Genomic DNA, 26,242 nt, shown 5'->3' on the forward strand with positions numbered 1-26,242 from the left:
AAGAAAAAAATTCAGGCAATAGCTGGAGCTTCTAAGAAGCTTTAGAAATGGGTCATATGTCCAGTAAAGCAGTTTATTCTCAGTCGAGACTGTGTACTTTAAAACATTTAAATTTGTGGAGTGAATCTTTGTGTGTGCTAATGACATAACATGACATAAATGAAGTTTAATTCAGCTCATACAGAAGGAGGTAGTCAAATTATACTTCAATATATCTTTGTCATTCCAGAAATGCATATGTAAATATTTACCTAGAAAAAAGACAAGAAGACTGTATACTAAATTATTAATTGGAATTCTCTCTAGGGGACAAACTTATGAGTGATTAAAATGCTGTTCTTCATGCTTTTTAGTATTTTCCAAAATTATTACAATACAATTTCATCAAATTTTAAATATAGAAAAATGCTATTTAAAATGAAATAAAGCAATTTATGCCTGATGACTTATGTTCACTGAGACTTCCAAGAAAGAAAAATAAAAGTCGTACTTCACTATTGCTTTTTCACCATGAAATGTGAAAATGACTTGTCAGTAAATGTCCACATAGATAGAAAAGGAATAAGGAAAATAAAATAATATGTTGTAAACCAGAAAAAAATAAAATTCTCTGTCTTTAATTTTGGATAATTTCTATTGCTATGCCTTCAAGGTCACTAATCATTTCTTTTATAATATCTAGTATGCTGCTAATCCCATTCAATGAATTTTTTTATTGCATAGGTTATCATTTTCATCTTTAGAAATTTGATTTTAAGATCTTTATGTCACAATTTAAATTTTTGCTCTGTGGAATTCTGATTTGCTGTCCTTGACTGATACTTCTAATATCTCTCTGAGTTTTGTTTAGTTTCAACTGACTGATCTTTCTCCTTGTTATGAAGCATGTTTTCCTGCCTCTTTGCCTGCCTTGTTGTAATCTTTGATTGGATGCCTTACATTGTGAATTTAACAGTTTTGGGTGCTGGCTATTTTTGTATTCCTATAAATCTCCAAAAGCTTTGTTCTGGAATGCAGGCAAGTTATTTGGAATAGTGTGATGCTTTTGGCACCACTGCATGTGTACTCTTCATTCCTTCAAGTGGTTCTTTCTCTGGTACTGGATAGTGTCTTCGCAGATCTGGGGCTCTTTCTCTATGTTCTTCTCTGTTCTCTGATTCTCTGTCTTGAGAACTCCAGCACTGAGACAATTGTTGGGTTCATTTCATTTGCTTTGCTGCTTTTGGGAATCACTGTGTTCATTGCCTGCTACCTGGTGTCAGTGGTTTATATATTTTGTTTGTTTTTCCTTTATTGTTTCAAGTGGGAGGGAAAATCTGGTTTTATGCTTGTTACTCCATCTTGGCTAGAAGTGGATGAATTGCAATTTGGATTGAAATCTTAGATACGTCAAGGGTCGCCTGGGTGGCTCAGTTGGTTGAGCCTCAGACTCTTGGTTTTGGCTCAGGTCATGATCTCCTTCCTGGTCATGTTCTTGTGGTCGTGAGATTAATCCCCATGTTAGGCTCCATGCTCAACACAGAGTCTGCTTCAGATTCTTTCTCCCTCTCCCTCCTGCTCTGCCCCTCATTGCTGGTGTACTCTTTCTCTCTCTCTCTCTAAAATAAAAAAACAAACCAAAGCAAACAAACAAAAAAACTGCAAAAAAACAAACCTTAGATCTATAACATGTTAACTGTGGAATTTTGATTGATTCTTAAGCTTTAATTTATTCTAATATTATTTGTTTTTTATATGGAGCATTTAGCCCATTTGCATTTATTGAAAATACTGATCTATATTTTTTTTATTTCTATCATCTTTTCAGATTTCTGTTTTTCTTACCATTTCCATGACTTTTAGAGCCATCTTCTTGACTTACTTTGATTATTTTCCTTTTCAGTTTTTCTGGTAGTTTAAAAGTAAATCACTTCATTTCTATATTTAGTGATTATACTAGAAACTTTGGCATATGTGTAAGTAAATATAATCAATATTTTTACCTTCCTCTCACACAAGGACTTTAAAAAAGTTTAATTTTAATAATCTCCTCTGAATATATATTTCCTTTTTTATTGTATAATTTAATCCTGTCTCCTTAGAACTCACAATAACATAATTTAAAATTTACACCATCAGTATATATGTAGATTATTCACTTTATTTACTAATTCTTTGCTGTTTATTTCTTCTTGGAAGATTTTAGCATAGATCTTCTGGGGAAAAACTCTTAACTTTTATTTTTCTACCCAGCATCCCAACTGACCTTCATATAGAGACAGCCAGGCCTAATGAAGTGGAGACTGCTGCACTGTTAGCTCCAGGACCAAGTGTCCAGAAAGCCAGCAAACTTTGTTTAGTTTACCATTTTCCTAAATATTTACCATAAGTCTAGAATAGGGACAAAAATTAGTAGATGAGATATAGTTACATAATTTGAAAAATGATAGTAGGAGTACAATATTTAATTCTTGTGCACTTTAGGGAAGAAACTCAGATCCTTATTTCTAAGTGGGATTTGATAAACAGTAATTACTACACCGGTCTCTGTTGTAATTTCTGGAAGGCTACAAAGGAGAAAACTTTTTAGGTTTATAGCAACTTTAACTCCTAAGAAGGACACTGCAAGATTTTTATTTAAGACACGTAGATTTCCAGTACTATAATTAGTAAGCTAATATAGTCTGATAATAATAATTAAATAAATACAGGCTAATGGTAATTTTATACCTAAGTTTTAGATTTGGCAAGAATGTTACTTTGTACAGAGGTAAATAAATTTTATCTTTCCCCAAATGAAGATATTTCGTTCAGTTCACAGAGTTTAAAGAAATTTCCAGTGCCATGCAGCTAGTTAACAGTAGACCTTAATCTAAAACCCAATACTCAAAAAAAATAAATAAAATAAAATAAAAAATAAAACCCAATACTCTTTCCAGTGCATCATACTTTATCAGCAAATGAACAATTTAAAAATGATGAAAAAATCGCAAAACTGATTTATCATAATAATCATAAGCCAAAATAGTATTACTTAATTATTCATAAATGCGTTTGTGGAATTAGAGAATATATGGAGACATGTAACATAGTCTATGTCCTTAGGTGTTTGTGGAGGTATTCTTTACGTGCATGTATGTGTCTGTGTGTGTTAAAATACCATTTTGTAAATGATTTAAAAATCCCATCCCTTAGATTAGCATATCTCTGTTTTGGATTCTGAAGTTCAGGAAGGCTAGGTTAAATTTACTCCTGCCCAGTAAGGCCATTTTGCTCTTGCTAGTAGTTATTTTATAATCTTTGGTCAATTAAATCAGGAATTTAATCTAACTTTATCAGTGTATGTGTAATGCTTATGTGTGCAACTACCTATGCAGTAAATTCCTGCCAATCTGTGTGTAGCACATTTGGAATCCCGAAGTTACCCTGAAAGTCTGACCAACCATCTCCTAGTCAAGACACTAAAGGATGCCATAAATTATAAATAGCCTAAGAAGTTAGAAATGTTGCCAAAACCTAAGTAAGCAATTATAATCATTCCATTATTCCAGTCATACAATAAAACTGCTGACTAGAAACTATGATGAATTTATAGTATTCTTTTGCTCATTAAAAAAGTTTATCAGAAAAAAGGTTATCATAACACTACCATTTTTTTCATTTTTGTAGTAGAAACAAACAATATGTGCTCTAATGGAAAATCATTTTAATCAAAGTAGAAGATCTGATATCTAGTCCCCTTTCTAGTTAATTCTATGAACTTTTGTAGACTGTTGATTTTCTAAATCTGGATTGAAATACATGATTGACAGATTTCTTCCCACAGAGTGTTTTTTGGTTAACCTAAAGGATAAAATAGATATTTTAATGTATTAATTAATTCATTCTTTTTTATAGTATAATTTCTGAGTGACTTCAGTGTGTGAGCTCCTGTATTATTTTTCATATTTGTTTTACTTTATACTTATTGTCTTCTTGAAAGAGCCCACATCTATCCATCTATTCATGCATTTGTCCTTCCACACATACATATATCCATACATACATACATACATATAACATTCCTCAACAAATGTTTCTTGGTCATTTATTATATGTAAGAACAATTTAGAAGTTTATAGACTTTCTGATTAGGTAGTATTTCTAGAAATATCTGGGACATTTGATAAAGAATATATTTCAATCTTTATCTCTCATACCACTTAAAAGAAGAATATTTTTTTGAGAAGATAATATTATTTAATGTACTTTTTGAATTTTTAATAAGAATGATAATGACATAGATGTCCAAATTGTGTATGTTAATGGGATTGGAGAATTTTGTGACATGAATTATGATCTGTACTGTAAATTGAAATGTAACACCAGCAGTCATGTACATTTGTACAAATAAGTTGCAGACCCTACACAAAAAGGTTGAGTAAAATTCTTCCTACAAGAGAGCTTTCCTTCTTTTAGCCTGTTGTATTACTAACATGATAATTCAAAAGAAATAAGATTTTGTATTATGGTAAAAACTGATGGAAGTAGATAATGTTCACCATAATACTTAGCTGGTTGGTCCTTCTAAGCTTCCACAATGTTGGTAAACTTTCTGAGGTTGACACAAAAATTTCTCACCTGTGACACCAAAAATGGATAGTCCAATGACTTCTCATTCAGGAATTCAGCTAAGTTACAGGCAGAACCTCATCCAGAGGCTCAGCTATGTTGTCAACCTGATATTTCAAATAGGATGATTTTCAGGCATGGAATGCAGATGGAAACAGATTTGCAAAACCCCATTTCTGAACCTTAAAACAAAGGCTTTGCCATGGAATGAGCAAACATGAAGCGTGACCACTTGCTGTAGGCTGATTCTGAGCATATCTCTAGTGCAAATAGCTTTCAAAAAAGCAGCTCCCTCCTCCTGGTGTGTTTTTAGCGAGAGGAACTGAGGAACTGAAGTTGCACTTTCAAAGAGTTGTGCTATGAACATCCTCTAGCTATTGTGGCCACTTTCTCAACATGTTGATTTCTCTGTCTTGCTACCCTATTCTATAATGTAGTGAGGTCATAGGCATTTATTTAACATCCTTTAGCTCTTTGAATGAGAAGTTACTGCTGATCTCACTATGGGATAAATATGGTACAAAAATACTATTATAGAAAATCCATCATGAAAATAGCAGATTGGTAAAGAAAAGAGGGGAAATCATTTTTCTAGAAGTCATAAATAAATACTCTTTCTAGTTTTCACTGCATGTAGATTTAGGAGGGCTAACACAGGGGAAAAATACTTTGTTTTTGCGAAAGGTATATTTTGGAACTCTGAAGAGTGTAGTGCATTCATTCATTCACCTCTTTGTTGAATCAAATTACATCTCAGTGACCATACTCAGTGCCTGGTACAGAATCTGTGGGCCATGTTGCAGGTATTTACAGAATAGCAGCTAAGGAAGGGGGGAAAGTACACTGAGGGCACAACTGTGCTTTTCCTTCCTTCCTTCCTTCCTTCCTTCCTTCCTTCCTTCCTTCCTTCCTTCCTTCCTTCCTTCCTTCTTTCCCTCCCTCCCTCCCTCCCTCCCTCCCTCCCTCCCTTCCTTCCTTCCTTCCTTCCTTCCTTCCTTCCTTCCTTCCTTCCTTCCTTCCTTCCTTCTTTCCCTCCCTCCCTCCCTTCCTCCCTTCCTTCCTTCCTTCCTTCCTTCCTTCCTTCCTTCCTTCCTTCTTTCCCTCCCTCCCTTCCTCCCTTCCTTCCTTCCTTCCTTCCTTCCTTCTTTCCCTCCCTCCCTTCCTCCCTTCCTTCCTTCCTTCCTTCCTTCCTTCCTTCCTTCCTTCCTTCCTTCTTTCCCTCCCTCCCTTCCTCCCTTCCTTCCTTCCTTCCTTCCTTCCTTCCTTCCTTCCTTCCTTCCTTCCTTCCTTCCTTCCTTCTCTCCCTCCCTCCCTCCCTCCCTCCCTCCCTCCCTTCCTTCCTTCCTTCCTTCCTTCCTTCCTTCCTTCCTTCCTTCCTTCCTTCCTTCCTTCCTTCTTCTCTCCCACATACAAGTATTTGTCTCTCTCTGTCTGACTCACTCAGCATATGCCTTCAAGTTCCATCCATGTTGTTGCAAATGCAGATTTCCTTCTTTTTATGACTGAAGAATATTTCATTGTATATACCACATTTACAAAATCTGTTCATCCACTCATGGACTATTAGGTTGCTTCCAAGTCTTGCTTATTGTAAATAATGCTGCAGTGGACATGGGGGCATACATATATTTTCCGATTAATGTTTTGTTCTTTCAGATAAATACCTACAAGTGGAATTGTTGGATTATATGGTAGTTCTATTTTTATTTTTTGAGGAACCTCTATACTGTTTTCCATAGCAGCTGCAGCAGTTTACAGTCCTACCTAACACTGCCCACACTGTTCTTTTTCCTTCTCCTCTCCCTTTTCTTCCTCCTCCTCCTTTTTCTTTTGGTATTCTAACAGGTGTGGATATCTCACTGTATTTTTGATTTGCATTTCTCTGATGATTGGTGATGTTGAGCAGCTTTTTAAATATACTAATTGGCCATTTCTGTGTCCTCTTGGGAAAATATCTATTCAGATCCTCTGCCTGTTCTTTAGTTGGACTGTTTATGTATGTATGTATGTATGTATGCTATTGAGTTGTATTTATTTCTATATTTTGGCTATTAGCTCTTTATCAGAGACAAACTTGCAAATGTTTTCTCCCATTCAATAGGTTGCCTTTTCATTTTATTGATAGTTTCCTATGCTATACATAAGCTTTTTAGTTTGATATATCCCACTTATTTTTGCATTTATTGTCTTGCTTTGGTTTCAAATCCCAAAAAATCATCACCATGACCAATGTCAAGGAGCTTACTGCCTATGTTTTCTTCTAGGATATTTATGCTTTCCAGTCTTACATTCAAGACTTTAATCTATTTTGAGTTAATTTTTATGTATGGTGTAAGGTAGTGCCCTGGTTTCTTTCTTTTGTATGTGGCTGTCCAGTTTTCCCAACACCACTTATTAAAAAGAACGTCCTTTCCCTACTGTATATTCTTGACTCCTTTATCTTAAATTAATTGACCACATATGTGTTGGTTTATTTCTGGGCTGTCTATTCTGCTCTATTGATCTTGGTCTCTATTTTCATACCAATACCATACTGTTTTGATTGTTATAATAACTTTGCAACATAGTTTGAAATTAGTAGGTGTTATTCCTCTGGTTCTTTGTTCTTCTTTCTCAAGATCACTTTTGCTATGGAGGTTTTTTGTATTCCCCTACAAATTTTAGGATATATGTGAAAAATGCCACTGATATTTTGATAAGGATTGCATTGAATCTGTAGCTTTCTTTAGGTAGTATGGACATTTTAACAATATTCTTCCAATCCATAAGCATGGGATATCTTTCCATTTATGTAACTTCTTCAGTTTCTTTGATCAATATCTTACAGTTTTCGGCATACAGATCTTTCATCTCCTTGGTTAAATTTATCCCTAGGTATTTTATTCTTTTTGATGCAATTATAATGATTAGGCTTTTTTAATGAAGTTCATGGCTTTGTAAGAGATCACTACTAAGCATAATGCTTGAAGATGGATGGGTGTTTTTTAGGGTAGAATGATGAGAAGGAATTCTAGAAAGAAAGAACAACACATTGAAAGCTATAAAAACATGATACATCTTAAGCTCTAGAGATGTGAAGCATTTTGGCATGTCTTAAAGTACAAGGTGTGAGAAGTACTTATGGGGGAAATGCAGCGAAGTAAAAGAGTCAGGAAGGCCTCATATACTGTACAAGCAGTTCCAGTTGGGCACTGCTAACAGCGGAGAGCCACTGAAAGACTTTAAACAGGAATGTTAAAATAAATCAACAACAAAACAAAAGTGATTGCTTTTCTACAGAAATCCTCCACAGCTGCATGCGAGGGGCATATAAGGATATGAGGATAGATTGTCAGGATGGTGATAATGTGGGCACAGGACTTGCCCGTGCTAGGTCTCAGAGGACTTGATAACTATACAGATGTGTTCTTAGGTTTGTGATTTTTGTGTCTGGGTAGATATTAGGAGCAAGGCTTTGGGGAAAGTTGAGGCTATTAGAGAGATCAAGTGGCTGGATTAATGTCAGGCACGGAGGATGTGGTAGATATGTAAGAGAAAGGTAAAGATTTGTTATGTGTGTATTTGTATATACACAGATGTATGTGTATATATACACACACATGTTACTCTGGTATATACTTCATGTTTACTTACTTTTACATAGTTTCATAGAAACCAAAATAGTGGATGGGATTGCTCAAGAAGGTTAAGGGGAGAAAGAAGAGAGCGAAGGCGCAGCCTTAGAGACATCAGCATTTAAGAGGCAAAAAGAACATGATCTGGAAAAGGAGTCTGAGATAGATTATTAGGAGAGAAAGGAGAAAATCCAGGAGGGCTTAAAGAGGAAGGGAGTTAACATTATCAAATGCCACCAAAAGACAAAGTAAAATGATGACTCAAACAAATTCATTGACTTTACCCATCAAGAGTGTATAGATGGCCCGGGCCAGGACAATTTGAATTAAATGATAAAAGAGAAAGTCACCTTCAGTGAGTTGACAAATAAATGCAATAAAAATGCTAAATGTAGAGGCTTCTTTCTTTTGAAAATAAAATTAGACATTTTTTTCAGTTGTTATCATTGGCATTCAAATCTTGGAATGGGAGATAGAGCAAAAATGTTAAATAATTTACTGAAATTATAGACGGAAATATGTTTTCCAAAAGGAATCACATATTTGAGAAGTTGAAGCTATTGCAAAATCTAATGTCTTTGTCAACTTCTCTGATAGTTACTGGAATGAAGTAGTTGTATATGGAGATTTGATTTCCAGTCATTGTCTGTGGCATACAGGTCACAGTTCCTAATAGGTCAATCTGGTGTGTGATGCCTAGATACAGAATTGCAAGTGTCAGTATCTAGATTCATAGAAGAATAACTATATATTCAGTTAACTGAATTTCTCTTTTCTTTATGAAAAATGGATTTTGAATTAGAGTATGTTTTCTAGTATTTATAGAAGTTGATATTTCATCTGATGGGTATCTTATATGCAACTGAACTGAAACTTAACTTTTCATTTGTTTTATATTTCTAGTATTTCCTATTTTGCTTATTATGGACCATAGCTGATTCATCTCACTATTATTATTGTTGTTATTATTAAATGCTCTGTCTCAGTATTTATGCTTGGGATGCAAACTTTGTGCTATGTATACAAAGATCACAGGCATATTCCCTCCTCTTAAGGAGCTCCCAATTTAGCTGTGTTGGGTGGGAAACAGAAACACTGTAATTAGAAAATTATAATGTTGTATTTCAAATGTTATTTTAACAGAATTTATATTGATGATGGTAATGTTATAACTGCTATCATTTACCACATGCAAGGCACTATTCTAGATGATTTGTGTAAATTATGATATTTAATACAATGGGCTGAATATCATTGTCCACATTTTATGATGAGGAACCCCAGAGAGAATATAGGCTTGTCCAAAGTCACATGGCTGGGGAGTGCCCAAGACCAAATTCAGTATGCCTCCCTGATCCTGAAGCCTGCACTCTTAACCACAAAACTAAACTGTCACTAAACCATTGCAAAGGCCTTGGAGGAGCGCATAGGACCCCAGAGAGCAGTTGTCAAGGACTGTTTCTCTGAGGAAATAAAATATGGATTTGGAGGCTCATGCCAACATTGCAACATGGAAGACAGTCTAGGCATTGATGGTGAGGGAGATCCAAGTAGACAGTACAGGTGACAGAGCTGCTGTCATTGGTTATGCTTTCTTCTGACCAACTGTGAGGCTGCTCCAAAAGGGGTGCCTCCAACTGTATCATGGACGTGATATTTACATGTTGTCTTGGAGAGTATGTCAGCATGTGATAGAGAAGAAAGGGAAGGACATCTGAATAAAGGAACAGCATATGCACATATATAGAGTTAAGAAACAGTGCGACAAATATGTGATTAAAAATTTTAGCTTATTTCACTCCAGTATCTAGGGAGATATGGAGCTAGATATGTGAAATGAAAACAGGATCAGCTTTATCCTGTGGCATAGGGCACCCCAGAAGTGAATCTCACCCCTGATGAGTCCTTGGTCATCAAATACATGGTGGAGAACCAGGTCAGGGGAGATCTTTCTGACTCCCCCAGAATAAAGTAGAAGCCCCGTTGTAGGAAACAGGAAAAACAAACAAGATAAATGTAATCCAAGATAAAAACATAACCAAGCCTGAACTCAGGAATTCTGTAATATTCTTTCAAACTGTGTTTATTGGGATCCAATGGTGTTGGCCACTCTCCCAAGCATAGGGGCATTCAGACAAGCCATTATTAACATGAAAGAAGGGGACAAAAAAAGTTAAAATTGTTGTATAGTATCATAATGATCCTACTAGTGTGAATTATGTTAAGCAATTAATTTGAAAAGTTAAGTCTTATTATTTTGAAATATATTTTCAAATGACAAAGCTAGCAATGTCTTTACATTCAAGAAGTAACACTTGAGTTTTGTGTGAAAATTCATTCACAGCTTCTTATTCCCCAAAAGACATTACTTTGTGCAATATTGTGTATTATATTCTCAGAATGATGCTTTGTTGCTGGCTGCTATTTTCACATGCAAATTAATGGGATTCAGTGAACACTATTCAGCCTGTAGTCTAGTCCTTCAGGCACCATGACATTTAAGACATATTAAATCACCTCATCTACCTTGAAATCATTTCTTTGACCTGGAAGAGAGGACTGCCCTTTAGTGATATCTGCTGGAAGGACCAGGTATGTGAAAAAAGGAAAAATCTGGAACTATTTTGTCAGGTTGTCTGTTCTCTTTAGGTTTCCACAGATAGAAATACTATGCTTCAAAACTATAATGCTTTCTTATACATTTGGTTGCTTTTAATGCTTTTAATGAGTAGTGCAGCTGGACCCTACTACTACTTGCTTTCATACTGGCTTACCTTGGACTGGTTCACACCTTCTACTGACATTATCATTGTTAGCTCATTTGTGAACATAAGTGGTTTTTGTTAATTCTAACCACATAGCCTCTGAAATACAAAGGATTTAAATAGAATACTAACTGCCCTATCTGAGGGAAGTGAGAATTCGGTTTAGGATAATGAGGTGGAAATTATACTAAAACAAAAATCAGGAAGCATGTTTTCTGATTCAGCTTCTGGTCCTCAGTGGCTGGCAAATAATGAATGTGCCCTTCCATTGTCCTGGGCCTACTTTCCTCAGAAGGAGTTTAAAGTAAGGTGGGAGCCTGGAGACAGCACCTGCTTTGACAGCAGACACATGTGGGAGCCATTCCCCATGGCCATTTGCTTTGCTTTGAGGTGAATGAAATGTTTTGAATGAAATGTTCCAGCTCTGAAATCAACGTGTTAATACCAGCCTTGAAAAATTAGTGTTGAGGATTAGCCAGGAAGAATATGTGTTCATAATTTACTTCTCTTCTCTTCCTTTTGCTTTTCCTTCTTGTCTTCTACATAAAGTCATGAGTTGGACTACTTGATCTATAAGACAAAAGTACTTCTTTTTCAAAACTTTATGTTCTTCAAGATTATAATAGCAGTACTTGTTTCTTATAAGAAATTGGGATATTAGAGAAAAGTACAATCTAAGTCTTTCTGTGTGTGTCTGTTCCCCTGTTACCTTCCAATTTTAACTTTGTATGAGCACCTGATGCCTTCAGTGCCTTAAGACCCATTGCTTAATTGATTTCCTCATCCTGGGGATTTTGTGAACAAGTGCAGTATAGTACGAGTTTCAGTCCAGCTTTAATTCATAGTTTGAGATGCAATTTTAATCCATTTCTGGAAAATAATGTGGAGTTGGGCTGGAAAGTTCTTTGAAGAGCAAAATGAAGAAGGTAGATTGAGAAACTATTATAAGTTTTTCCTAATATCTTCTTTGAAGTCTTTATAGCATTCTGATTTATATATAGGCACTTTAGCCATTATTGGAGATATGTAGATAAGTAGCAAACATGTGAAAAAAAAAAAAAGAGAGAAATACCAGTACTATCTACCCAGCACCAACCCCCGGCAATATTCATATGAGACCTGCCCTTCCTTTCTTGTGCTCCTCACTTGGTGGTCTCAGTACAGCTAGTGATGACTTTCACTTGAACACTGCAGTAGCACCTTGCCAGGGGTGGAGACCCCTCAAAGCCACCCTCCTCACAGATTTCTGAGATGCAAATCTGACCTTCAGAGGCCCTTCAGTGTGCATATTCCATGCAAGTTTGGAAAGCTTTATTAAGCCTTCCTGGCCTTCAGTGCTTTCTTACCCATGGCCTGTTTCATTCATTGAGACTACCTGCCTTTCCCTTACAAGGGTTGGAGCTTAGCCAAGTATGGGCCAGGTCTTCAGAAAAGCTACACAGAAGGAATGGATGGACATCATCATTTTCACTCTAGCCAGGAGGGTCATATTGGATGTACTAGGGTTTTCTAGAGAAACTGAACAAATAAGAAATGGAGATCAATAGGACCTTTTCAAGACAGACCAATAGAAAAGAGAGAGGGTTCATTTTAAGGAATTGGCTTATGCTTTTGTGGGGGCCAGCAAGTTTGAATTTTGAAGAGGAGGCTGGCAAGCTAGAGAACCAGGGAAGAGTTGATTTGTAGCTCGAGTCTGAAGGCCATCTCAAGGCAGAATTTCCCCTTTCTCAAGGTGCTTCCATCTTTTCATCTTAAGGACTTTAACTGATTGAATGAGGCCTTCCAACATTATGGAGGGTTTCTGTTTTATCCAAAGTCTACTGATCTTGGTGTTAATCACATATAAAAATATACCTTCACAGCAACATCTAGACTGATGCTTGACCAAAATCTGGGTACCATGGCTTAGCCAAGTTGACACATAAACCACCTTTCATAACAGGTTAACATCAGGCCAGACAAACAGCAGCAGATGCTAGTCTCAAGCTCTGGCTGCATAACACTTGGTAGGCAGAAAATGAACCTGAGATCAGAAAAAAACAAAGAACATGATTGGGAATCAGGCAAGCCATGCATTGACTGATATCCTCCAACTGCTCTTCCTCAGGTCTGGAAAATGTTTTTCCAATTCCCTGAAAGGACTGTGAGATGGAAAGATAAGATGTTTTAGGGCAACAGGAGAGGTTGTGGAGAGATCTCTTCCCCTGATTCCAAGGTCTGGGCAAGCTAGACACCATGAATGAAGGAATAGCACATACACAGCGTCTGAGAAAGGAGATTGGAGGCCCGGAAGCTCTAGGAGCTGGGATCAGAGTGACAAGGGACCTGGCTGTAGGGACAGAGACAGACGGGAGGGAGGAATGCACAGGTGTGTGCTCCTGGCAAAGATGATGATGGCCGGACTGTCCGGAGTAATCCCACTCCCTCCTGCCCTTCCTGGAAACAAGGGGTGACGAGAACCTGCTTACGTTGTTTCTGCAGCTTTATGCTTTTGACTTTACAATGACTTAGTTGCATCCTCACCTTCAACAGGAATGCTTTTGGCTCAAGTACAGATCTACTTGATCTTTTTTTTTTTTTTTTCATGAAGATAGGCTTTCTGCCAGGATGAATATTTCTCACTTATGAGAAAACAAGCAGCACACTTACATAGAAATCAGCCTGTTAAGTTGGTGCTCTCTGAGAGTTCTCCTTATTTGTTTTGCTCTCTCAGTGCCAGATTCTTAGCTATAATGGCTAGGAATAGGCCCCCTTAGCTTAGGCATCTACTCATAATAAACTGAAGACCATCTCCAACCAGAGAACTAGTAGGAAGACCCACATCACAGCAGGACCAGATGAGCTGTGTGGCCTGGGTCTCACCTTCAAGAACTCAAATTTAGACTTTGGTTTATCTCCTAATGACCTATACATTCAGTCCCAGGGTAGGCTGATAGTGTCTTTCAAGAGCAACACATTCATCTTACAACTTAAACTGGACTACCCTCTGTGGACAATTACAATTTAATTTTTTTGTGTTTAAACACTCACTAGTTTAATGTTTTCAAAAAATATGCCCTGTGTTTGGCATTTATAAAATATACTGGGAGCTCATACCTCTGAGCAACATCTAGCCTCTCTATCCCTTTGTAAGGTCTTTCTCTGGACTTTCCACACAGACATGGTATAACTCCATCTAACCCACCCAGAGGCGTGTAATGGGCTGTGGTGTGGGCGTGATGTGCCCTGTTCCCTGGCAGAACTAAGTAACATGATCTTGAGCTGTGCTCATTTGTTTGAAGCTGGTTCATGCTGATGTGTGTCCATGCTTGTTCTCTGCCCTCTGTGTACAGTAGGGGCTCCTTTAAAACTTTTTGGAAGGAGCATCTTCTGGATTGAATTTGAACTAAAACCTATTTCTTATTGGTTAGAAACATCAATTCCAAATTTTTCACCGTAAAAATTGTTAAACATTTCTTCTCCAGCTTTAGCAGCTAGGGGGTGGGCAGGCCAGCCAGCCAGCCAGCCAGCCAAACTCATGTTTAACCACTGCCAGTAAGCACCATGTTCTCAGTTTTCATCTTGGTGCGTTTCCTAAAATTGTTTCTAAATTGAATTCCAGTGAACAATGAATGGGATGAAAATTGTGGTAAATAATGATTGTTATTTTTGTGAATATTATTTTATCAATATTACATATATCATAAAAGGATGAATTGTGCAGGATACATAAAAATCCAATTTTCACTCTATGCAAAGAGTGAAAAGACAATGCTACAAGTTATGCTAAGAGAAGTTTTCTGTACATGACAAATTTTGTGTGGGTGAAATTGTAGGGATCCATCTTGAAAATATAGAAGCAATATGGGAAAATTAATTATATTTTTAGATAAACTTATTTACACAGAGGACAGTCTGATCCAAATTTGGTGGTCATTTGAATTCAGATGATCTTTTGGTGTAAATTCATCAAAAGGTACAGTAAATAATACTGTAAACAATGCATTATGTAATAATGCTCCATATGCAATCCTGAAATGCAGCAATTAAAATTAGTAAGGTAAGTTTTTCCTTAGCGTTTGAGTTCATAGTGTACCTGACTACACAAGTTTATGTGGTAGAATAGCAAAGAAGATCAAGTGCTAACAAGCTAACTTTGGTGCATTTGTATATGCCTTATGGGAATTTAAGTCAATGGGGAAATAATTTTTGGGTCTCTAAGTGTGCTTTGCTTCTCTGGAAGAGGTGTCCTATGGCTCCCTGAGCAGTGAGAACTGTGGATCCTGTATCTCACAGTCCCCTGAGTAATCCGTGGGACAGTGGACACCTCGCCACACAGTTCTTGTGGGAGGAGGTCTTAGTTTTGCTTGCTAGTGAATACAGGAGGGAATTTTGATAACCAACACACTTAGCACCTTGACTCTTAAATAAATCCAGTGAAGAGCTTAAAATAGCAATTTGGTGATTAGTTCAAGCATCTTTTCACATTATTTTTAATTACTTATATTACTTCTGCGCTATTTAATTGAAAACAAATTTGGAATTGACATCATTTTGTAAAAAGGAAGCTGCGCATACGCTATGATTTAGCAATCCTAATTCTAAATATGCTCCAGAGAAATATTTCTTCATGTACACAAGGAGAATAGATGCATGTTTATTGAAATATTGTTTGTGAATGCTGCAAAAAGTTGAAACAGTCAAAATAGCTGTCACTAAGGGAATATGTGAATGTAAATGTAAATGAACTCTGGCCTATCTGCACCGTGGAATATTATAGAACAATTGGGGATAAATATCTAGATCCTTATGGGTCAAGGAATGACCTAGATGAGATGCAGTAGAGGGGGAAAAAGAGGTGTTAAAAACTATGTAAAGTTTGGGATGCCTGGGTGGCTTAGCAGTTGAGTGTCTGCATTCAGCTCAGGGCATGATCCCGGTGTCCTGGAATCCAGTCCCACATCAGACTCCACACAGGGAGCCTATTTCTCCCTCTGCCTATGTCTCTGCCTCTCTCTCTGTCTCTCATGAATAAATAAATAAAATCTTAAAAAGAAAAACAATATAAAGTTTAATATCATTTTGTAAACTTAAAAATGCTAAATATTTTATATTTACCTACATTATGTTTATTTTCATATTTTTATATGTATAATGTTTCACCTTATATTTTTTCATATCCCTATATATGTGTGTATATCTGAAGAGAGGCATCACACTCAGGAGAGAGGTTATACGTAGGAAGAAAGAGACATAGCTAAAATTAAGATAGTGGCTAAAAGAGACTTTTACTTTACCTGTAATATATTTTTACATTGATTTGTGATTTGTGCAATCAAAATAAAAATGTATAAAATTATAAATAGAAGCAACTATATCAACTGAAAACAGTTGTTAATTCTGGATATGGACAATAAAAAGTATTCTTTTCTTATTTGAGCTTTTCTGAATTTTTAAAAAATTCAAAGCCTAAAAAATGGAGACTAATTTATCCTTTTATATTTACTCTCTTCTTGTATTATTGGAAGCTCAATTTGGGAGGATTATTAGGATTTATGGATTGATGTGAGAGGAGAGTCCTTTCTGTAATTCAAACTTCATTTTGAAGGAAAACCAATGGGTTTAGAGTCTTTGGGTTTATATAACTTTATCCCATATAGCTTACAGGCAGAATTTCACATCATTTATAAAATTTCTTTTAAAAATATAGTACAGACATATCGAATAACAAAATATGTTGTTTAAGCAGTGTATTCCTTCTTACAAAGAGGTATATTCACAATGAGCTATTTTAATTGAATATCTTTTAAAAATTTCCATGCATCCTTTTTCTTTTTTGGTGTCAGGATTTAGTTGAATGATTTTATTTTATTTTATTTTATTTTATTTTATTTTATTTTATTTTTTTAGTTGAATGATTTTAATTGAAAAATCTCCTACAGAATTTGTACATATTCTTTCAGAGTCAACTTAAGAGAAATGTAAAATGATAGAATTTTAAGGTAATCTTATAAAGATTTTTGAGCCAAATATTCTAAAATAGAACTATTTTTTATGCTGTTAAAAATTTTTATTTTGAGAAATTAGTTGAGGGGAAGTAGATATTTTGTTTTTTGTTTTTGCTTTTGTGTTTGTTTGTTTTCCTGGCACATTAATGCTCTGTAAAAATTTTCTATCATTTCCCTTTTATTTCCAAACAAATTATTTCATCTTTCTCATGTGCTTCCCACATTGATGATACAAACTCAGGTCAAATAAACTTATCAGAATGACACTTTATTGCCTAGATAACTAAAAAGTCAGGAGGTAAATTTGGTCCAGGCATAGCTGGAGGCAGAGCTTTGTTTTCTTCTCCCATACTTTGGCCCTATTTGTCTCTGGTTTTATTCTCCAGCCTGGACACTAATAGCCCTAGATGCTCACTTTTCATAATCTCTGATCCCAGACAAAGAACGTAACTTTATTTTATTCAGCTATTCAACACTCATGAATACTCCCAATTTGCTTTGCTTGAGTCATATGCTCCTCACAAAAGAAACCGTGTGTCCGGGGGATCCCTGGGTGGCTCAGCGGTTTAGCGCCTGCCTTCCGCCCAGGGCATGACCCTGGAGTCCCGGGATTGAGTCCCACATTGGGCTCCCGGCATGAAGCCTGCTTCTCTCTCTGCCCCTCTTTCTCTCTGTGTCTCTCATGAACAAACAAATAAAAAAAAAAGAAAAGAAAAGAAACAGTGTGTCCAAGGAGACAGTTGTCTGGCCTTAGTCACCTTCTTGAAGGGCACATGATTGACATTCCCATCAAAATCCCAGGGAGTGAAGTGGGTTCTTCTTTTACTGATAGAGGGTTCTTCTCTCAGACCAATACCTAAGTTGACTATCTGTGCATAATATTTTGTTTGCTGCTCTTTTGTACTACTAATACTTTATATACTAGTGCTATAATTACTATAAATTTGTTTGTAATCCTCAATTCAACTGTGCCTGCTCAGTGGTAGAGACCATATAGTGCTCATCTTTGTGTCCCTGTTACCTAACACAATATGTGGCATGTAGTTGGCACTCAATAATTTATACACTGAATAAAATGATAAATGTATTAATTGATGAAAGAGAATGTTAGTTGTCTCTCTTAAACTCATCGCTTTGTTGATTTGTTTTAATACTTCCTTCTAAGGCTGTTGTATTTCTGGACTATAAGAAAAATTAACTAATAATAACTTTGCCTAAATCCAAGTGATGGTGTTATGTTGATAAGTGACATCTGATCTATCAATATTGTCCAAACTATTTATGCTCAATTACCATGTTGCCATATATAGAATTTGCTTTGGTGTCATACAAATATGACCTAAAGAAAATGGTACAACTGCTTTTAAATACTTGAAGAGCTCTGTAACTAGTTGCACTTGTCTGGCATCTTTGGACTAGCATATAACACCTGATACACATAATCTGTGGTAAACAATGTACATACCTAATGATTAGTGCAAAATATACCTAGTTCTGTCTTAGGTTTAGTCCTTTAGTATTATAATTTGATTATAAAAGGAGAATTAGTTTTCAAGCTTCTAGAAATAATAACACCAATGAAATCCACATATTGTAACATTTCTCCTCCTTTTTATGTTCACAGAGACTTGAGGTTTAACAGAATACAAGAAATTCCTGAGAGTGCCTTCAAGAAACTCAAGACTTTGAACACTCTGTGAGTACTTATTGCTTATCTGTGAAGTTTCTAAAATTACAAGCTAGTTGGATTGCAGTTTGCCATGAAAAGTCATTTGGAGGGCAGCCTGGGTGGCTCAGCGGTTTAGCGCCGCCTTTGGCCCAGGCCAGGGCCTGATCCTGGAGACCCAGGATCGAGGCCCACGTCAGGCTCCCTGCATGTAGCCTGCTTCTCTCTCTGCCTGTGTCTCTGCCTCTCTCTCTCTCTCTCTCTCATGAATAAATAAATACATAAAATCTTTAAAAAAAAAAGTTATTTGGAGAGTAAAAGAACAGCTAGTATAGGAGTGAAACCTTGCTAGTTCTTGTAACTAGAAATTCTCTGCTTCTTTCCAGTGCCTCACTGCCTATATTTTTGCTACCTTCTGAATCTGGGAGATATTCCTACTTATCTAATTGTCTTTATGTTATGTTTGTTTAGAAAAGATTCATGGATGAAGAGAAAGAATAGTTAAATAATTTGCTTATGGGTCCCCTAGCCAAAACAATAGACATGGAATTAAAACTCATGATCTGTGACTACAAAGTCCATGCTGGCGAACAGCATGCCATTGGATATTCTTATTCTTAATACCACAAATATCCTTAAAATCATGTATTTAGAGGAAAAGTTACAACTTTATGGCTAAGGTATGATAAAAATTTTCAATGTGTAGAACACTCACTTTATTTATTTATTTATTTATATATTTATTTATTGTGTGTCTGCCTTTGGCTCAGGTCGTGATCCCAGGTTCCTGGAATTGAGTCCCACATCAGGCTTCCTGCAGGAAGCGTAATTCTCCCTCTGCCTATATCTCTGCCCCTCTTTGTGCCTCTCATGAATAAATAAATAAAATCTTTAAAAATATATGACAACTAACTGCTATAATGGAGGAAACTGGAATGCTATGAGAGATGATGACAGGGAGCTTAGATGTATGAACAGTGCTCAATATTTAAAATTATTTATTCTGCATTTAGATTAATCCATAGGTTGAAATTTCTAGAAGTCAAGAATATTCAGTGCTTTTTGAACTACATGGGTTAGTTTTCTTGATATAATATTTTCATAAATGAGTTAACATTTTCATCCTAGCTGAATTTATCACCATATTATAGCCAACTTTAGGGTTGAGATTATGACTTTATGCTTGTACTTTTCCTACCTGGTTTCTTCCCAATAACTTTGCCTGAATATGTTATCTCAGTATCTCTGGTTGGGGTGATGTAAGAGCATAAGGAAGTAAGAGCTGCAAGGTTTATTTGTAATTTAACAATAAAGAAGTTGTTCTCAAACCTAATAGGTAAAATGTTTACTGGAGAACTTGTGGACACACTTCTTAGAAGGGACCCCAAAATTAGCATTTTAACAAGTATCTCTATGGGGTCTGACACTTGGTGAACACCATCATTAAGCCTTCTGCCACTATCTAGTGAAATACTTAGGTGATAGAAAAGCAAACATCTTAATTTATCAAATTGTTAATGTTATCATGTTTTATCTAATCTTTTCTTTCAATATAGTTGCCATTTTATTAGTTTTTTGAGGAATGTAGCAAAGTGATGATTTTATTGTAGTTTGGCCACATCTTGGAGTTACAGCACACAATACTGTAATTATTAATGAACAGTCTGCCTCTTCAGTTGGTAGAAACAATACTTATTATTAATTTGTTTCTAAATATTTTTGTTAAAAAAACGAAATGAAATAATTATCATTTGTGGTGTTAATTACAAGCCTCATTGTATACTGGCTGCTTTATGTACATTATCTCCATTTCTTGCTGCCTCACTGTGTGTGATAGATGTTATTATTTCTATTATACCGATTAGGAAACTTGAGACTCAAACTATAATGTAATTTACCCACATTCATACATCTAGAAAGGGGCAGAGTCAGGATTCACACACACTTTGATCTGTTAACTGCCGATTCATATGATTTCTCATGATGGCTTTCAGGAAGGCTAGATCTGTGGAATAACAGATGATGGATCACTCAAGTAGTAAGTTGTGGAAGAGGGAAAGAAGTGAGGTCAGAAGTGGGACACTGAGAGACTACTGGGATTGGAGGGAACTTGTGCTATAGTAGTGTGGAAGCTCAATGAGTTTTGAGGACAACATAGTTATAAAGTATGTTGATGAAAGTTAGAAAAAAGTAAATCTTTTAGCCAGTATAATTACTGAGTTGCTTGTCATATGTTGTTGTTGTTCTTGTTTTTTAAACTCTCAAATTACCAAATTTTATAAGGAAATCTGAATTTTAAAAATATTTCTCAAATAAAATATAATTATGAGGTAAGATATTATGTTTTATTTAATGTGATGAGAAATCTTCACTATGCCTCATTTTATGAGAGCTTTTTATCATGTTAATGAATCACCAGTCACTATTTCATTTATTTGTTTTTATTTAAAGATTTGGCATACTGTTTTCTTTTCTCTCAAGACTTTGAAGGATTGATGTTTAATGATTTGCCAAAGGTGTTACTCTGTAAATAGCCAAAGCTTTAGTTAGGATATTTGATTTGTCTGTAAGGTTATTCTGTGATGTAGCAAGGGAACAAAGCTTCCTGCAGTAAATATTAGCATAGTTTTCTAGCTGGGGGTATGCAGAAATTTTAAAACAGGCATTAATTTCTGGGATAATAGAAACGTGTAGATTAGATTTTGGCTTTCCACCCATTATTAGTAATAAGACTGGTTGGATCAATTTGTAACTTATTTACTTTGTGACTTACTTTTAAGGAGAAAAAATAACTACACGTGGTTTATGCCGATCTAGCCAGTATCATACAAACCATCCAGGTGGAAAAAATCTCAAAGATCTGAATAAAATACAGAAAGCAACTTTTTGAAAGTTAGGATGGCAATGAAGGCAGCCAGGACTTGAGAAACTAAAATCTGGGAAAGAAAGGAAGCTCACTAAGCTGACTCAAACCTTCTGGGAAAGTTCCTTCTCTGGGCTTTTGCCAATTCAAGTGCAGACCATGGAGGATTAAGAGAAAGCAATGTCCTGTATTTCATGGCAGTTTCACTGGACTGGGAAGACAAATATTGGAATTTAAGGTCATGACTACAACCAACACTAGAAGGTCAGGACACCTGAGAGAAGGCAGCTGCAGAATAATGAGGTGAAGATTTTGCCATCCATTTCAATAGAGGCATTTGCTAACTTGAACTGAAACACATAGGGAGAGACTACCAGTAAGCCAAGGATAAAGCAGCTATTAAGACTTAAAAAGCCAGACAGAGATTTTAGGCATTTCAAGGTACCAGAGAAACAAAAATAAGGGTTTCGGGTCCATTGCAGAAAAAAGCCCCTGATAAATACTCGTGGTTTTATTATTTTTAAAAAATATTTATTTATTTATTTATTTATTTATTTATTTATTTATTTACTTACTTATTTAGAAGGAGAGTAGAGGGAGAGGGACAAACAGATGGCAATACAGGCTCGATCTCATGATCCTGAGATCATGACCTAAGCGAAAACCAAGAGTTGGGTGTTTAGTTGACTGAGTCACCCAGGTGCCCCAATGCCCTGGTTTGAATTCTGTACTCCTAAAGAGCTATGCCCTAGAAGCAGTGGTCCATCTAGACTGGGTGAAGGTGATCTTCCATATTCTGTCTGCCTCCTAAAAAAAAAAATCCAACCTTCTCTGAAAAAATATAAAATGATCCAAACCCTCTACAGCTTTTCACTTGTAATGTCTAGCATCCAATGAAAGATGTCCAAACATGCCAGGAAAACCGAGAGAATAAAAGATAACTGAAAAAGCTATGTTTGTTTAAGATTTTGAAGTTGTAAAACACAGACTTTAAAATAACTAGAATTAATGTATTTAAGGAAATATCTGAAATGATAGAAATTTTCACCAGATAAAAGGAAATTACTGTTTTTCTTAGAACTAAAAAGCTCATGGCATTTAAGAATTGAGTGGATTGGTTCAATCATAGATTAGTGACAGAAGGGAGAATCAGAGTTCTAAAAGACAGGTCATTAAAAATTAACCAAATGGAAGCCCACTGGGAAAAAAGATGGAAAACACAGAAAAGACAGTAAAAAGTAGGGACATGACAAAAATATCTACTTGGAAGGTGATAGGGAAAATAGTACAGGGGCAATATTTGAAGAAATTTTAAAACCAATATTCCTCCAAAACAAAAGATATCAAGTTACAGACTCAAGAAACCTTATGAAACTATGTAGGCTAAATATACAGAGAGTTATACTCAGCCACATTATTATACTCACTGAAAACCAAAGACAAAGGGCTCATTTAAAAAATATTTTTAGGTAAACATACACTATCTTTCAAGAAATAACCATGGAAATGGTGAAACAATGGAAAAGCATTTGGCTAAAAATAAATAAATAAAATAAAATAATGGAAAGACCTGAATTCTATTCACAGGGAAATCAGCCTTTGACAATTAAGGTAAAACAAACAGACATTTGAAGACAGTGAACAGTATCAGGAATGGAAAAGAGGTCATGACTTCACACCCTACAGTCATTTAGACACACAAAGAGAGATTATTATGAGTGACTTCATGCCATTATATTTGAAATTTTTGACTTAATGGGATAAATTCTGCATAAAACACTAAACTGATACAGGGAAGAATTCTCTTAAAGGTATTGAATTCCAGACAAAGAGACAAAACTAATTAAAATTGTTTCCCCAAAAGAAAACTGCAGGCTCAAATAGCTTTACCAGAGAATTATTTAAAATATTTTCAAAAAAATTAAAATAATTCTGACTTTGCCAGAACAAAAAGTACTTTTCAACTTATTTTATGAAGCCAGCATCTTGATAGCAAAATGCAGAAAAGAAAATTTTAAGTAAATTACTCTCAAGAATATAGACATGAGGATACTACATACAATATTAGCACAATGATTCTAGTAATATATGAAAAAGATCATGACCAAGTTGGATTTATTCTAGAAATTCAAGCTTTGTTTTACACACAATAATCAACATTATTATAAAAAAGTGAAAAAATCGTATTTCAACAAAAGCAGAAAACACTTTATAAATTCAACTTACTGAAATTTAAAAAATATCTCATAGCAAGCTATGAATAGAAGGGAAACTCCTTTATTTGATAGAGTAGATCCACTAAAAATCAGTAATAAACATTCTACTTAACAATTAAATAGTAAACACTTTCCTCCTAAAATGAGGAATGAGAGATGAATACTCATTCCTAATATTTACATTCAACATTGTATTGGAAGCCTTATTTTTTTCCATAAATCAAGTTAAGAATAAAAAATGATAAGGATTGGAAAAAATAATTAAAATAGTAATATTTACCTATGTCATGTTTATGTATATATGAAATACAAAGGAATATTCAAGCTGGCTACTAAAATTGATAACTCAACTTGTCAATATAGAAAATCAAGTGTATTTCTGCATTCTAGTAAAAACCATTTAAAAAATGAAAACTTTTGTGATATAATTTGCAATAACATTAAAAATGTTGATAAGTAGAAATAAATGCAACAAAGGCCATAATTCTATGAGAAAACTATGACAGATTACTGGAAGAAATTAGAGAAATTTGATATAAATGAATACATATATCATGATTATGAATTGGAAGACTTGATAGGGTTACATTATCACTTCTTTTCAATTTGATTTATAGATCCAATGCAACCCCAATCAGATTTCAGCAGGCTGTTTTGAGAAAGTTTATGAGCTGAATCTACAAAAGACCACACATAGCTAGTCAAGTATTAAAGAAAAATGTTGTAGAAAGATTTTTACTAAATATCAATATTTATTATAAATAAATTACAAGTGTGGGATTGGTTCAATGATAAAGAAACAAATGAAACAGAATGAAGAGTCCAGAAACAGACCCACATGTAAATGGTCACCTGAAATGTCACTAATGTGTACTGCATTGCAGTGAGAAAATGACAATTTTCTAATAAATGGTGCAGAGTTATTTGAATATCCATGATTAAAAAGATAGATTTTGGCACTATTTCATTACTTTGCTCCACATAAAATAATCAGTTCTAGATGGATCATAGCTTATGTAAAAGGGAAAAATAATAAGGATTCTAGAAGGTAATATGGAAAAAACATCTTGGGGGACAAAGAGAAATGAGGCCGGAGCTGCGGGCGCTTTTTCTGCCCACGGTGTCTCAGATTCATTCTTAAGGAACTGAGGACTTAATCTTCCAAAATGTCAAAAAGGCCATCTTATGCCCCACCTCCCACCCCAGCTCCTGCACACAAATGCCCAGCACACCAGGGTTTGTGGGATACAATCCATACAGTCATCTCGCCTACAGGCTGGGAGGGAACCCGGACACCAACAGCCGGGGCACGGCATCCTCTGGTATTACGATTCCAAAACCCCCAAAGCCACTGATAAGCCTCTGATGCCCTACATGAGGTACAGCAGAAAGGTCTGGGACCCAATAAAAGCTTCCAACCCTGACCTAAAGTTGTGGGAGATTGGCAAGATTATTGGTGGCATGTGGCGAGATCTCACTGATGAAGAAAAACAAGAATATTTAAACGAATACGAAGCAGAAAAGATAGAGTACAAGGAATCTATGAAGGCCTAGCATAATTCCCTCGCATCCCTTGCTTACATAAATTCGAAAAGTCGTGCAAAAGCTGCTTTAGAGGAAGAAAGTCGACAGAGACAGTTTCGCATGGAGAAAGGAGAACCTTACCTGAGCATTCAGCCTGCTGAAGATCCAGATGATTATGATGATGGCTTTTCAGTGAAGCCTACAGCCACTGCCCGTTTCCAGAGAAACCACTGCCTCATCAGTGAAACCCTTAGTGAGAGTGTGGTGCCAGACGTTCGGTCAGTTGTCACAACAGCTAGAATGCAGGTCCTCAAACGACAGGTCCAGTCCTTAATGGTTCATCAGCGAAAACTAGAAGCTGAGCTTCTTCAGATAGAGGAGCGACACCAGGAAAAGAAGAGGAAGTTCCTAGAAAGCACAGACTCATTTAACAATGAACTTAAAAGGTTGTGGGGTTTGAAAGTAGAAGTGGATACGGAAAAGGTTGCCGCTGAAATTGCACAGGCCGAAGAGCAGGCCCGCAAAAGGCAAGAGGAGAGGGAGAGAGAAGCAGCAGAGCAAGCTGAACGTAGTCAGAGCAGCACGGTTCCCGAGGAAGAGCCAGGGGAAGAAGGACGACGAAAGCATCCCCATGGAGACAGAGGAGACACACCTTGAAGAAGCAACAGAAAGCCAACAGAACGGTGAAGAAGGCACGTCTACTCCTGAGGACAAGGAGAGCGGGCAGGAGGGGGTGGACAGTATGGCCGAGGAAGGGACCAGTGATAGCAACACTGGCTCCGAGAGCAACAGTGCAACAGTGGAGGAGCCACCGACAGACCCACACCAGAAGATGAGAAGAAAGAATAACTGTTGCCTTGTTTTATGTGTTCTAAGTACTTTTTTTAAATGAAAAAAAAAATGTTTTTTGAGTTTAAAAAAAAAGAAAAAATGAAAAAAATCTTCATACGCTTAGGACAGACAGACGATTCTCAGAGGTCACAAAAGCAGTAACAGTAAAGAAAATTCTTGATAAAT

General features: G+C 35.9%; 1 protein-coding gene and 1 pseudogene across 10 annotated transcripts in view; both read left to right on the top strand.

Annotated features, from left to right (window-relative positions):
* Positions 1–26,242, top strand: part of PXDNL (peroxidasin like) — a 429,362-nt gene that overhangs the window by 130,038 nt on the left and 273,082 nt on the right. For all 10 annotated transcript variants that reach the window (XR_013367442.1, XR_013367443.1, XR_013367444.1 and 7 more), the window contains exon 2: positions 18,581–18,652. Coding sequence is in view for 6 of the 10 variants with exons in the window: in XM_077876968.1 (XP_077733094.1) it covers positions 18,581–18,652 (72 nt within the window). In the remaining 4 variants the exon portion in view is untranslated. The remainder of the gene's footprint in view (positions 1–18,580; positions 18,653–26,242) is intronic.
* On the top strand, positions 24,803–26,074 carry LOC144300252 (SWI/SNF-related matrix-associated actin-dependent regulator of chromatin subfamily E member 1 pseudogene; annotated as a pseudogene).

The sequence above is a fragment of the Canis aureus genome, chromosome 28 (genome assembly GCF_053574225.1).
Source record: "Canis aureus isolate CA01 chromosome 28, VMU_Caureus_v.1.0, whole genome shotgun sequence".
Lineage (NCBI taxonomy): Eukaryota > Metazoa > Chordata > Mammalia > Carnivora > Canidae > Canis > Canis aureus.